Consider the following 12,086-nt stretch of genomic DNA (forward strand, 5'->3'; position numbering starts at 1 on the left):
CTTTACAAAAACATTGAACTCCATACTTGGAAGCCTGGCATGTTGTTGACTTAGGAACACATTCATAGGAGTCAATCCTGTTTTGCTCATATTGAGCATACAGTTTAACTCTAGTAACCACAGCTGTGGCTTAATTAACGACCTCAATAAATCCTACTTAGGAACAAGAGACAGCAAAAGAATTATGCAAATTTGGCATCACTATGTACAGCATTCCATCTTTAGATGGGGGGGGGGGGGGGGGGGAAGAATACTACCACTGTTGACATTCTCATAAAAGTGAATTTGATGGAGAGAATAAGGAGGACCAATATATTTTTTTTAGTGGTTTATTGTTTTAGTGTTTTATTTCAAAACATATAAATCAGGACAGACAGACATTTAAACAATAACATAAAAATCGCAATTAAAACAATTGTTTTTTACACTTATTCACAAAATTGATTGCTTATTGCAGCACAATTCATGCCCTACAGTTGTACAAATGTACAGATATAGTACAGAAAAGAACGCTCTAAAAACGCCTCTTAATGTTACAGTTTTAGTAGGCAACCATTACATCCTGCAGCTTGATAGGATGTCTTCCACTAGTCTCTTGTAAACCCAAGCATCACCTTTAAGACGTTGCCTTCTAATCCCCACCACATCTGGCTTGTTCACCTGGCACACCTCCAGTTCAAACTGCATGGTCACTTTTCCAAAGTCAGACTGCGTTTTGCATTTTAGGATATACCTGTAGAACACAGACACGCAATTAGAAATGCTTACATTAACATGTAGCCATAAAAGTTAAAGCAGTCCTGCTTTTTAAATAGTGGCAAAAACATTAAAATAGGATCTCATCAAGTGGAGATGGTATTAATAGTCACTCTTGCAGTGGTTTTCTGAAGCATTTTTAGCTTTGGACAGAATGATAGTTCAATCAGGAAATAGGCACTGCATGCTTGCGCCTTTGCCCAAGCTCTGTGGGTACGTTTATATACAATGGATTCCCAAGAAAACGAATAATCATCTTTGGTTGGCAGAAGCTTCACAGCTTAGCAACATCCTACTTACGCAGTTCACAGATGTTATATGTACATAGCATTGTCATTTAATTTTTTTTCTGCAGTGCCATCTGCTGTTAAAGTCTAGTATGGCAGCAAAACAAATAAGGGAAATTGTAAACCAACACAACTATTCTCAAAATATGTCGCACAAGCCACATACCCGTAGTTTAGATAGGACATGGGGAACTCAAGATATTTGGAACAAAGAGGGTAAGCAGTAGCAAGCATGTTGAAATTTTAGTCTCCATGGAGATCTTCAGCCTCCTGGGTTTAGACACTGCTCGCTTGAAGGAGCACTAGGGAAAAAGCTAAAGCCCGACTGTGAATTGGAGAAGAAGTCTACACTTGACTAGGTTTTGCATGCAATGTATGCATTTCTCAGGTGGTACATAGCTCACTATAACCATCAATTTAGTGCCTATGTAGTCTTTACAATAAAAATTTAGAGCAGCTTGATATATTGTAAATGTCATCAGTGCGTGTTAATGTTGGGAGCAAATGTTGCTTTTTAGTATTCGCACATCATACACACACACACACACACACACACACACACACACACACACCCCTATAAAAAAAAATACATTATGTTTTAAAACCTAAAAATCTGTCAAATGCAGAACTGGGTAATCTTCAGAATTCTTTACTTATTACAACACCAAAAATGTAAAAGAACAAGCTTTGCGATATGAAATGCCTCAAAAATGACTTTAAAAACATAACTAAAAATATGTGCCCACTAGGCATATACTACACTTTTATTTTAAAGCATTTCTCACTGATCTTGCAATGGACATATCATTTTATGAAACATTTTGTGATATGCATATCTAGGAATCTGAAATAGAATTCTGTTTTTCTTTGCCTAAAATCTCCTTTGAAACTTTGTACAAAATAAAAGATAAAACGATTGCAAACCCAATGCGTGTGCATCACTTACCCCTTTTGGACATAATCCACATTCTTCAGTGGAAGAACTCTGGTCAACTCATTTAGTATATGGTCGGGATTCAATAAAGTTGTCGTTGTTACGTTATAATGGGCCTGCAAAACACAGAGCTATTTTTGTATTGTTCCATCACTTATAAATAAGTATGTCAACAGGGCGGACAAGAAAAACCAACATGCATGTTATTTTATGTTATTGTTATTTGTATGTTATTTTACCCAACAAGATGCAATACTAGTATTTGCCTGCAAAGGTGTTGCAGGGAAAATACCAAACTGCCGTTCCCTGAACACAGATACCTTGTTCTGATGCAATTTAATACAGAGCTACAATTATAAACAGACATTGTAAAGCACTGAGCAAACTGTTGGTGCTATATAAATCTTGTATAATAATAAAAAATATATAAAGACAAAATAACCTTTTCCCCATATATGTCTCCAACACACAAACTGAACACCGGTGCCATGAAATTCAAAATAGTGCTGTGGCAGGGGACTAAAATCTTTAAAGGTGAACCTGTTTGCCATCCTAAATGACCAAAAGTTGGTCACTCTTTGGTCAGGAAGTATTAGACAAGCAGGGCATAGGGCCCAAAAAAATAAAAAAAAAGTTGGACGAGACAATGCTCTTTTCTTTTTACCTGCATATGCATACTTTAATTAAAAAACAAAAAAAACATGCAATTACTTAATGCTAAACTTTGTGAGAAAATGTAATCTAAACACCAAGCTATTCACCCACGTGTAGGCAAACATGGCAGCACATTGAGTCAATGTGTTGCAAATAGGGCAACTGCCAACATGTTTTACCCCAGCCTGTGAGTGGATGGTGAATGAGTAGCAGCCACGTGTAATCTCTCCTATCAGCCAGCACTTCCAAGAAGCATGGTGCAGTGTATTAGAGCAATTGTCTTATCAGCTGCCTATCATTGTCTGTCTTGCTGCATAGGAGATTACAGGAACCATATATTATACCATGTTGAGAAAGAAAAAAAAAAAAAAAAAAAAACAACAAAAAAAACACACACCCCACACATCTTAATAGATAAAAAGGAACCCCCCCCCCCCCTTCGAATCCACTTATCTGCCTACAGATGTGCTATACAATAAATTTTATGAATTCAATTTTATTATACCCTGAGTTTTCTGGGTCCATCTCTTGCACATGCTTTACGCTTGCTTGGTGTCAACATTGTAATGACTTTATCTAGTCCTCGTTCTAGACTCCCAAACACCTTGCCTCCTTTTTTCTTTTGAGCACTGTCAAGATGTGCTTGATTTAAATCCAATTCCACAGAGCGGCAACTATCAAAGTACAAACAATGAAAAACATTAAAAAGGTATTCAAGTCAGTTTGTGTTGCCCTATAGCACCACCTAGTGGATGCTTTATGTGAAGCACATTATAGCAAAGATAACCTTACCATGTAGCTTCGATGAGAACTGTGAGCAAAACAAAATGTTTTACACTTCCACTTTTCGAACACATTACACTTCTGAAAATGTACTTACATTTCATACTCCTATGGAAAAACATTAAAAAGGGCACAAACAAGGTCTGTAGAGGGTCCATTTCTGCTTCTACGAGTCAAGAGGAGTGATGTTTTTTGTGCTTTATGGCAATCATGTGTGATGCTAAGGGTTTAGAGTTTAAAGCTACCATACTGTTACCAGTTTATTATATTTGAGATTTAATATTACAAAAAAAATGATGTGGGTTAAATGAGAGTTCTTTGCCCAAGAGTGAAAGCTTTAACACATTAACACAATTTATTGACGAGTAGTTGAAAGTCTATACCATGGAAGAACATCTTATGCCGCGTACACACGATCATTTTTCAGCATGAAAAAAAAAATAAAACTTTGTTTTTCAGCTTGTCGAAAAAAACGAAGTTTTCCCAACTTCATCATTAAAACGATGTTGCCCACACACCATTGGTTTTAAAAAATTAACTAGCAAAGCGCGGTGACGTACAACGGCACTATAAAGGGGAAGTTCCATTCGCCTTTGTGCCGTTTTAGCCGATTCCGTGTTAGTAAAAGACGATTCACGCTTTTTTGTCTGTTACAGCGTGATGAATGTGCTTACTCCATTATGAACGGTAGTTTTACCAGAACGAGCGCTCCAGTCTCATAACTTGCTTCTGAGCATGCGTGGGTTTTTTACGTCGTTTTAGCCCACACACGATCATTTTTTACAACCCGAAAAACAACATCGTTTAAAAACGACGTTAAAAAATGCAGCATGTTTGAATTTTTTTTTTGTCGTTTTTTTTTCAGAACCTGAAGCCCACACACGATCATTTTAAATGACGTTTTTGAAAAACAAAGTTTTTTCATGCCGAAAAATGATTGTGTGTACGCGGCATTATTTTAAAATAAAATACAGAGTATATTCTTTAAAACATTCATCTACAAACCGTAGGACATAAAACATACATATTTAGTTACAAGTACAAGGCAGACCTTTCCTATAGTTAACATTTTCGCCAAGGTTCCATTCTGGTGGCCACTCTACCATAGAGTGTGCATTTCCCTTCCATCTAGTCTGTGTATATCATTACAGGCTGATGCCTCATTAGTTGTCATGACATGGCTCCGATTAGTGGGCTTTCCTATTCCTGGTTAAGGACTGGCTACATCTCCAAACCCTATACTTTGCACAAGTTGGCCCCCTTTAATGCCAATCCTTGTGACTATTCTGAGCGGGAAATTAACTTGACATTTTTCCAGTGAGTTAAGTATTGGTTACAGGTTGGCCTCCCTTTATTGCATATCCAAACATGGGATCCTTTGAAGTGAATATTTGTAGAACAAAGGTTTGGGTCCCAATTGTTTAGATACACAAAACTAGGCACCGAATGGTCTGTCTAACAGACTTCTGTGAAGACAATATGTTACACCCCCTACATCGATACAAGCTAAATGAAATATATTCATAATTACAATATTTTACAGCTATTAATGGAGATTTCACAAACTTATAAGGCAACAATACACACATCCCTTTTTTGTAAATTCCTTATATAAGGCTTCAGATATAAATGTGAACAATTAGAGTTCAATATATAATGGAATATAAAAAGGAACAACCTGGCCAATATTATATGGCTTTATGTCTATATTCCAATAAAGCACCTCTTGAAAGGCTAAATGACTGTTCACCCCTGAAGCCTTGCTTATCAGATGTCTTAGGTTCTCACAGTATAAAACAATTCAGAGGATGGAGGGATGAGAGAAAAGGGGTCGAGGGATAAACTTATCATAGGAAGAGGGTACCCTTCGGGCAACATGAGGTGTTAATGAAAAACCATTGGGAAGGGAATGGAGGGGTAATCGAATAGAGGGTTGAATGAAGAAGGCATGACTAACTAGTTAGCTGTTGGAAAGAGAAGGGGGGAGGAAGGAGTGAAAGATGTGGAGCATTATAAAAGGGCAGTCAAAGCATACCCTCTACTCAGGGGTAAATGTAATGTATTTTGGAGAGAACACAAATTAAAGCCAGTAGAATCATCTACGGCTGAAGGCTTCCAAATTTTCCTTCAACACAGAGGTGAGATCTTTTATATTGTCGTCTTGAATTAAGAAAAACTGTAACATAAACGTTGGAGATCTCAACAGAAGCCATATTACACCGTATCACCTACATTGATCAGGTGTATAATGGCAGAGTTTTTGTAGGTTTTGCAAAAGGATTGTGTTATGAGGGAAGAGAAAGGCTGGTTTAGGAGGTATATTGAAACCCATACATTTCTGAAATATCAGACAGATGCCCAAAACCACCTGGATTTTTACTAGGCCTCTTCTGGAGTTGTACTAAACTATTATCGTTTGCTGGGAGTGAATATGTAGCACTAAAAGTGACAAAAAAGTGAAATATGTGTAAATCACTAGCAATGTAAACTCATCAGGGTAAAGTGGACCGTAAAAAATGAATAATTAAAAAATGAATAATTAAAATAAGAGAAACAAGTACACACAAAAGAGCCGATATTATGACAGTGTCCCCATCACTAATGGATGAGGAATCTCACAGTGAAGTTATCACTGCAAATGTGTAAACCATCACTGGAAATGTGCCTTCAAGCACTGATATCCAAGAGATCCAAGGAACTCCGAGTGCTCCTTGTAGGAATCTGGATTGAAGTAACCACGAGAAGAGCCAGTTGTTCACGACCGGTCCTCAGTTAGACATGGATATTCAAGGGAAGACCAACCAACCCAAAACATCCAGGATACGTCCAGAAGTATTCGATTGGTTCTTAGTAGCAATAGCCCCCAACTATGGTGGCAATGACCAAAAAAAAAAAAAAAAAAAAAAAAAAAAAAACTCACATCCACAGAACATGGTGCAGGTCAAAAAAAACTGAGGCTTTTATTGATAAAAACCAGCATACAATTAAAAGTGATCACTATAGAGTAAAAGTAATATGGGGAGCGGTGTACCGGGTCCGACGCGTTTCATCCAAATCGGACTTCTACTGATGCTCTTCTCGTGGTTACTTCAATACAGATTCCTACAAGGAGCACTCCGAGTTCCTTGGATCTCTTGGATATCCTGTTCACCTACCAATTGGGAACACCCATGTCTGATCGATCCGTTGTCATTGATAGTCTGGTCCAACGATTCCGGTTGGTGTTTAAGACACACCATTTGTTTGAAGGCACATTTCCAGTGATGACTTCACCGTGAGATTCCTCATCCATCTGTGATGGACACTCATCAAATCAGCTCTTTTGTGTGGATTTATTTCTCTTATTTTAATTATTCATTTTTCACGGTCCACTTTACCCTGATGGGTTTACATTGCTAGTGATTTACACATTTTACTTTGTCACTTTTAGCGCTACATATTCACTCTCATTTTCTCTTGCATTTTTGTCACATTGTAGCCGCTTTCCTTTTTTCAGGATAGCGCAATAATCACCTCCATTCATATTATCGTTGCTGCACCTCCAGTAAAAATTTGGGAGCAATGGATAGTACCGACTGAGAAGTTAGTACCCAATCCCAGAGGGTTTTCGGATTATATCTCATTTCATTGATAGCTGTTACCAAGTGAAAATTTGTGTATGAAGTATAGCATTCTGTTTATTTGAGCAGGTGAGAAGACACAAAGGTCATCCATTTCGAGATAGATGAGTTTGTTTTCTGCATTAGAGGTGATCAGCAAAACAAAGTATGTCTAATAGGACCCAAAGTTATGCATAATCTTTTGAACAGTCACAGTACAGTAAAAAGACATAGGCAGCAAGATGGACGACAGGAAATTGTGTGACTGTAGGGTGCATCAAAAATCAAAAGGGGCATTTCTTGAATAGAGGGTCTCGAGGATTTTCTCAAAAATAGAGGACTTGGGATATATATGGATGTATGAATCTCTGATATAGTTTCAATTTGTTACCAAGACTTAACTTCTGGGCTACACCAGTACTGACAGCCTTTTCATTAAAAGCAATCTTAAAGTGTTACTAAAGGCAATTTTTCTTTAAAATTAACAAATAGGGCTTCCCCAAACCTCCTCTTCTGGGGGCACTTTTCACTCCTCCTCTTCTGTGCCTGCTCTCATAGCAAGTGCTTGCAATGGGGGCAGATATGTGGAATCGCTCCTGAGCTGGGTTGTGCGTGTCCATAGACACACACAGCGTGACTTGGCCCAGCCCCCTGCTCCTTCCTCACAGGATTTGACTGAAAGAAGCAGGAGCCAATGGCTGCTGCCTCTGTGCCTGTGAGAAAGAGGGAGAAAAGCAATGCAGCTCTCGGGCACAGAGGATTTGGAGGGAGGTTTGGTGGCTGAGCTTGGGGAGCTTATACAGGAAGGTCCCCCCCATCTTATTGTATAGAGAAATGTAATCAGAGGGCACTTAAAGAATCTTTTCTTGCTGAAAAAAAATAAAATAAAATAATTGGGTATGTAAAAAAATATCCATGAAATATTGGCAAAGGTTTACTCTACTCTAAACTTATAAAAAAAAAAAAAATTCCCTCAAACAAAAGTGGGAGGGGGGGGCAAGAAAAACTCAGCAGATGATTGGAAAAATTTGGTGTGGACTAATAAATGGAAACATAATTTGAAAAGTAGGCAAGTTTTATTCTACCATTTTTGAGAATAATGATAAGAAAAATAAAAAATAAAAGCTCATTACGACCACTTACCGCCTTTCAGGGCTTATTACACCTGTTGTAATGTCATCATTCACCAGAACAGGTTTTTTGTTGGGAGTATCCTTAGTACAGCAGCTTTTGTCTGTATGGGCATATAGAAACCAATAAGAAAGCATTTTGACAGCAGTTACACATCAGAAAAACAAATCTTTTATGTTCATTTCTTTAACACACAGAAAAGAATGCTTTATTCTTCTTGAAAAAAAATGATGAAAATAAGAGCAGTTATGATTTATCAGAGTAAAGCAAAAAAAAAAAAAAAAAAAAAATTAAATATGATATTACACACACAAACATTTTTTTTTTTTGCATAAAGATATTGGAAAAGAGCCTGGACACATTTATTGAACCGACCCTCCCTCCTGAAGAGTACCCGCACAGCAAGCAGCTTGCTATGGGGGCACCCGAGCCGGGCTGCTGCTCTGTGTCCATTCAGAAACAGAGCTGCGGCACGCCCCCTCCTCAATGGCTCACAGACTTTGATGGACAGTAGCTGGAGTAGCTTCTCATGCAGCCATAATAGTGCCCTCTGATATGTCTCAGCCAGTCAGGAGGGAGAGTGCCGGGCAGCCGAGGCTCTTGTGCAACATCGCTGGATTGAGATGGGGGCTCAGGTAAGTATTAGGGGCATGCTGCATAGAATGCATTAAGATCAAAAAACCTTCGGCCTTTAGAACCACTTTAAGGAATTCGTAAACAAAAATGTATTACCTAAAAAAATAAAACAAACAGTCGCAGGTCATAGGTACTCTCAACAGGAACAAATCATTGGGCTAATCATAAATAGCCTAACCGCCGGGCACCTGCGATCGCTCGTTAGAGAGCGAGAACCGGGAGCTGTGTGTGTAAACACACAGCTCCCGTTCCTGTCAGGGGAGAAATGCCTGACCGTACAATGTATGAACAGCGATCAGTCATTTCCCCTAGTGAGGCCACCCCCCCTTCAGTTAGAACACACCCAGGGAACATACTTAACCCCTTCCCCGCCCCCTAGTGTTAATCCCTTCCCTGCCAGTGGAATTTTTATAGTAATCAATGCATTTTTATAGCACTGATCGCTATAAGAATGCCAATGGTCCCAAAAATGTGTCATAAGTTTCCGCCATAATGTCGCAGTACAAAAAAAAAACAAAAAACGCTCATCGCCACCATTACTAGTAAAAAAATTAATTAATAAAAACTATCCCCTATTTTGTAAACACTATAACTTTTGCGCAAACCAATCAATAACCACTTATTGCAATTTCTTTTTACGAAAAATATGTAGAATACGTATCGGCCTAAACTGATTTTTGGGGGATATTATAGTAAAAAATATTTTTTTTTTTCAAAATTGTCGCTCTATTTTTGTTTATAGCGCAAAAAATAAAAACCGCAGAGGTGATCAAATACCACCAAAAGAAAGCTCTATTTGTGGGGGGGGAAAAAAAGGACGCCAATTTTGTTTGGGAGCCACGTCGCACGACCGTGCAATTGTCAGTTAAAGCGACGCAGTGCCGAATTGCAAAAAGGGCTCTGGTCTTTGACCAGCAATATGGTCCTGGGGTTAAGTGGTAAAGAACTATATTCAGTACACTGTGCAGGGAGACTGCCCTGTCAGATCTCCCTACGGGGCAATCGGGTAAACACGGGCCGTCTGTCCGTGTTCACCCGATCCGCTCTGCAGACTGATGGAAAAAAAAAATAGGATTTTCCTGTCTGCAGAATTGGAGCATAGTGGACACCGATGAGATCAGGTGTCAGCGAATGGGTGTCAGCGAATGTTCATCCACCGACACCCGCTATCCCATAGGGATACATGCATGTCCCTTTTTCTTCAGAAAATGGATGATAAAATACAGCTAGTGTGAAAGGGTGCTTAAGGCATCAACGTACAGGGTAGTATAAATAATCCAAACTATATTCTTTTACGTAAACACTGTACCTTTTGCAGAAGCCAAAACATTGTTGTTGGGGGTAGTTAATATTCCTTTCTTCTTGGAGTATGGTGTCCAAGGAGCTGGCGGCAAAAAGGGGCTTTCATTTTTGGGCAGTTTTGAGCCAGAATTTTCCTTATCTTCACTTTTCTTTGTTGGCATTACTGACTTTATTGGTGTTGCAGTGGCAGAGTCCACACTGTGAAGCTCATAACGATATCTAGAGAACTTCTTTATGATGCAAATAAAATATTAGGGCGTTGAAAATGCAAGTATAGAAATGTTTTATGAATAAACAGAAACATATGCTTACATCTTGTTCAGTAGTGCTGTACGTGCAGTCCTCATAAAACAGCTCATCATCTGAGAAATCCATGGATCCAAACACATATGGGAGTTCACCTTGATTGCCACCTTCAAAATCCAGTTTCTGCCTTGACTGCCAAACAAGTTTTATGAAAATAAAGAGACTTACTTACTAAGTATTCCATGTTCATAAGAAATTAAGAAAAAATAAATAAAAATCCTCAATATCCACAGGCCTATTACACTGAACATAACGCAATCTGGTTAGCTTGTGCTTGCCTAAGAGTATTAAAATCTTAGCTATGAAAGATCTGTCGGTATTTTAGAAAGGAACAAAAAAAAGGGAAAAAAACGCATTCATTCGTTTTTTTTATAAGCTTGAATAAGAAGCTGAGGATTCCACCTATTGGCAGTGGAACCATAAATTGGGTGTCCTCAACTGGGATCTTTAGGGACCACAGAGATGGAATGACAAAATGGAGCTGTAGCCAAGTTATAAACTCGAATATTGTGCTCCAAATCCAGACAATGGGAGGGAAATATCTGTTGGATGCAGGAAAAGAGATGCAAATCCACTTCGAGTTGAGAGACTTCCGATTCCTCCCTGATGGTTGATGTAAGCCACTACCGTGCTGGTTTTCCAACTAAATCTGATGACCCCAGAGATAAGAGGTCCAGCGCTGAAGGGACAACAGACTCCAGAACACGAATAAGGAGACAAACCTCCGTCAGCAACCAAGTCCCTTGTACAGAGTATTGAAGGGATTGTAATTTTTTTCTTAAATAACATATAGTGGAATTTTGAAATACGAGCATAATTTATTCCAGGAGAATGCATGTAATCAAAAGCATTTGCATAACAAAGCGAGTTTCCCCATAGAAGTCAATGGAAATGAAAATAATTTGTTCCACATTGACTTCTATGGAATGCAATACCACATGTGGCCAGAGGTGGGGGGGGTGCCGAAGAGACTCGGAAATACCCAGACCATTTAGCTGCATTTTGAAACCCTCGGAAAGGAACGGGAACAGAATATTTCCGATCACTGCACCTTTGGCCAACTGTGGTACTGCACACCACAGAGGCTTGAATCATGCTTGTGTTGCGAGACACTCGCAAACAGTCAGGATTTAAAAAAAAAAAAAAAAAAAAATTCTCATATTGCAAAACGCTTGTTAACTGCGTTACTCGCAATCCAAGGTTCCACTGTACATGTTATACTTGCCTGCTCTGTCCAATTGTTTTGCACAACGAGGCCAGAAAAATAGTCTTCTAGGCTGTTCGCGCCGCCTCTTCTGTGTCTGCCGCATAGCAAACCTCCTGCTTAACCACTTACCGACCGCACTATAGCCGAATGACGGCTACAGTGCTGCTCGATAACTCTGGGAGGGCGTACTTTGAAGTCCTCCGAGAATCGCGCTGCTGCACGCACACGGGAGTATCCATGACCTCCAGCTTCTGCGCATCACGGTAAATGGCCGCCCATAGCAGCCTTTTACGATGCGATCCGCTCCGTCAAATGATGGCGCTTTCTCTTGTTAACAAACCGGCGTCATGTCAGGACGCCGTTTCCTCGCTCCGCTCTGTACCGATCAGTACAGTGTGAGAGGAGAGGGGGAGAGATCGGTGGCAGCAGAGCTGAGTAGTGTGTAGTGACAACTGCAGCCTCATACAGCCCCCTCCATTTGTCATACTCGT

At 39.4% G+C, this 12,086-nt stretch overlaps 1 protein-coding gene across 4 annotated transcripts in view; it reads right to left on the reverse strand.

Moving 5' to 3' along the window:
• Positions 1–313: 313 nt before the first annotated feature.
• MELK (maternal embryonic leucine zipper kinase) overlaps positions 314–12,086 on the reverse strand; it is a 59,080-nt gene continuing 47,307 nt past the window's right edge. For 3 of the 4 annotated variants that reach the window (XM_040361678.1, XM_040361665.1, XM_040361673.1), the window contains exons 13-18: positions 10,395–10,520; positions 10,090–10,312; positions 8,157–8,247; positions 3,137–3,305; positions 1,990–2,093; positions 314–733 (exon numbers count right to left, since the gene is read on the reverse strand). In XM_040361678.1, the coding sequence (XP_040217612.1) occupies positions 556–733; positions 1,990–2,093; positions 3,137–3,305; positions 8,157–8,247; positions 10,090–10,312; positions 10,395–10,520 (891 nt within the window). In that variant the 3' untranslated portion in view covers positions 314–555. The remainder of the gene's footprint in view (positions 734–1,989; positions 2,094–3,136; positions 3,306–8,156; positions 8,248–10,089; positions 10,313–10,394; positions 10,521–12,086) is intronic. The other variant, XM_040361685.1, reaches the window with a different exon arrangement.

The sequence above is a fragment of the Rana temporaria genome, chromosome 1 (genome assembly GCF_905171775.1).
Source record: "Rana temporaria chromosome 1, aRanTem1.1, whole genome shotgun sequence".
Lineage (NCBI taxonomy): Eukaryota > Metazoa > Chordata > Amphibia > Anura > Ranidae > Rana > Rana temporaria.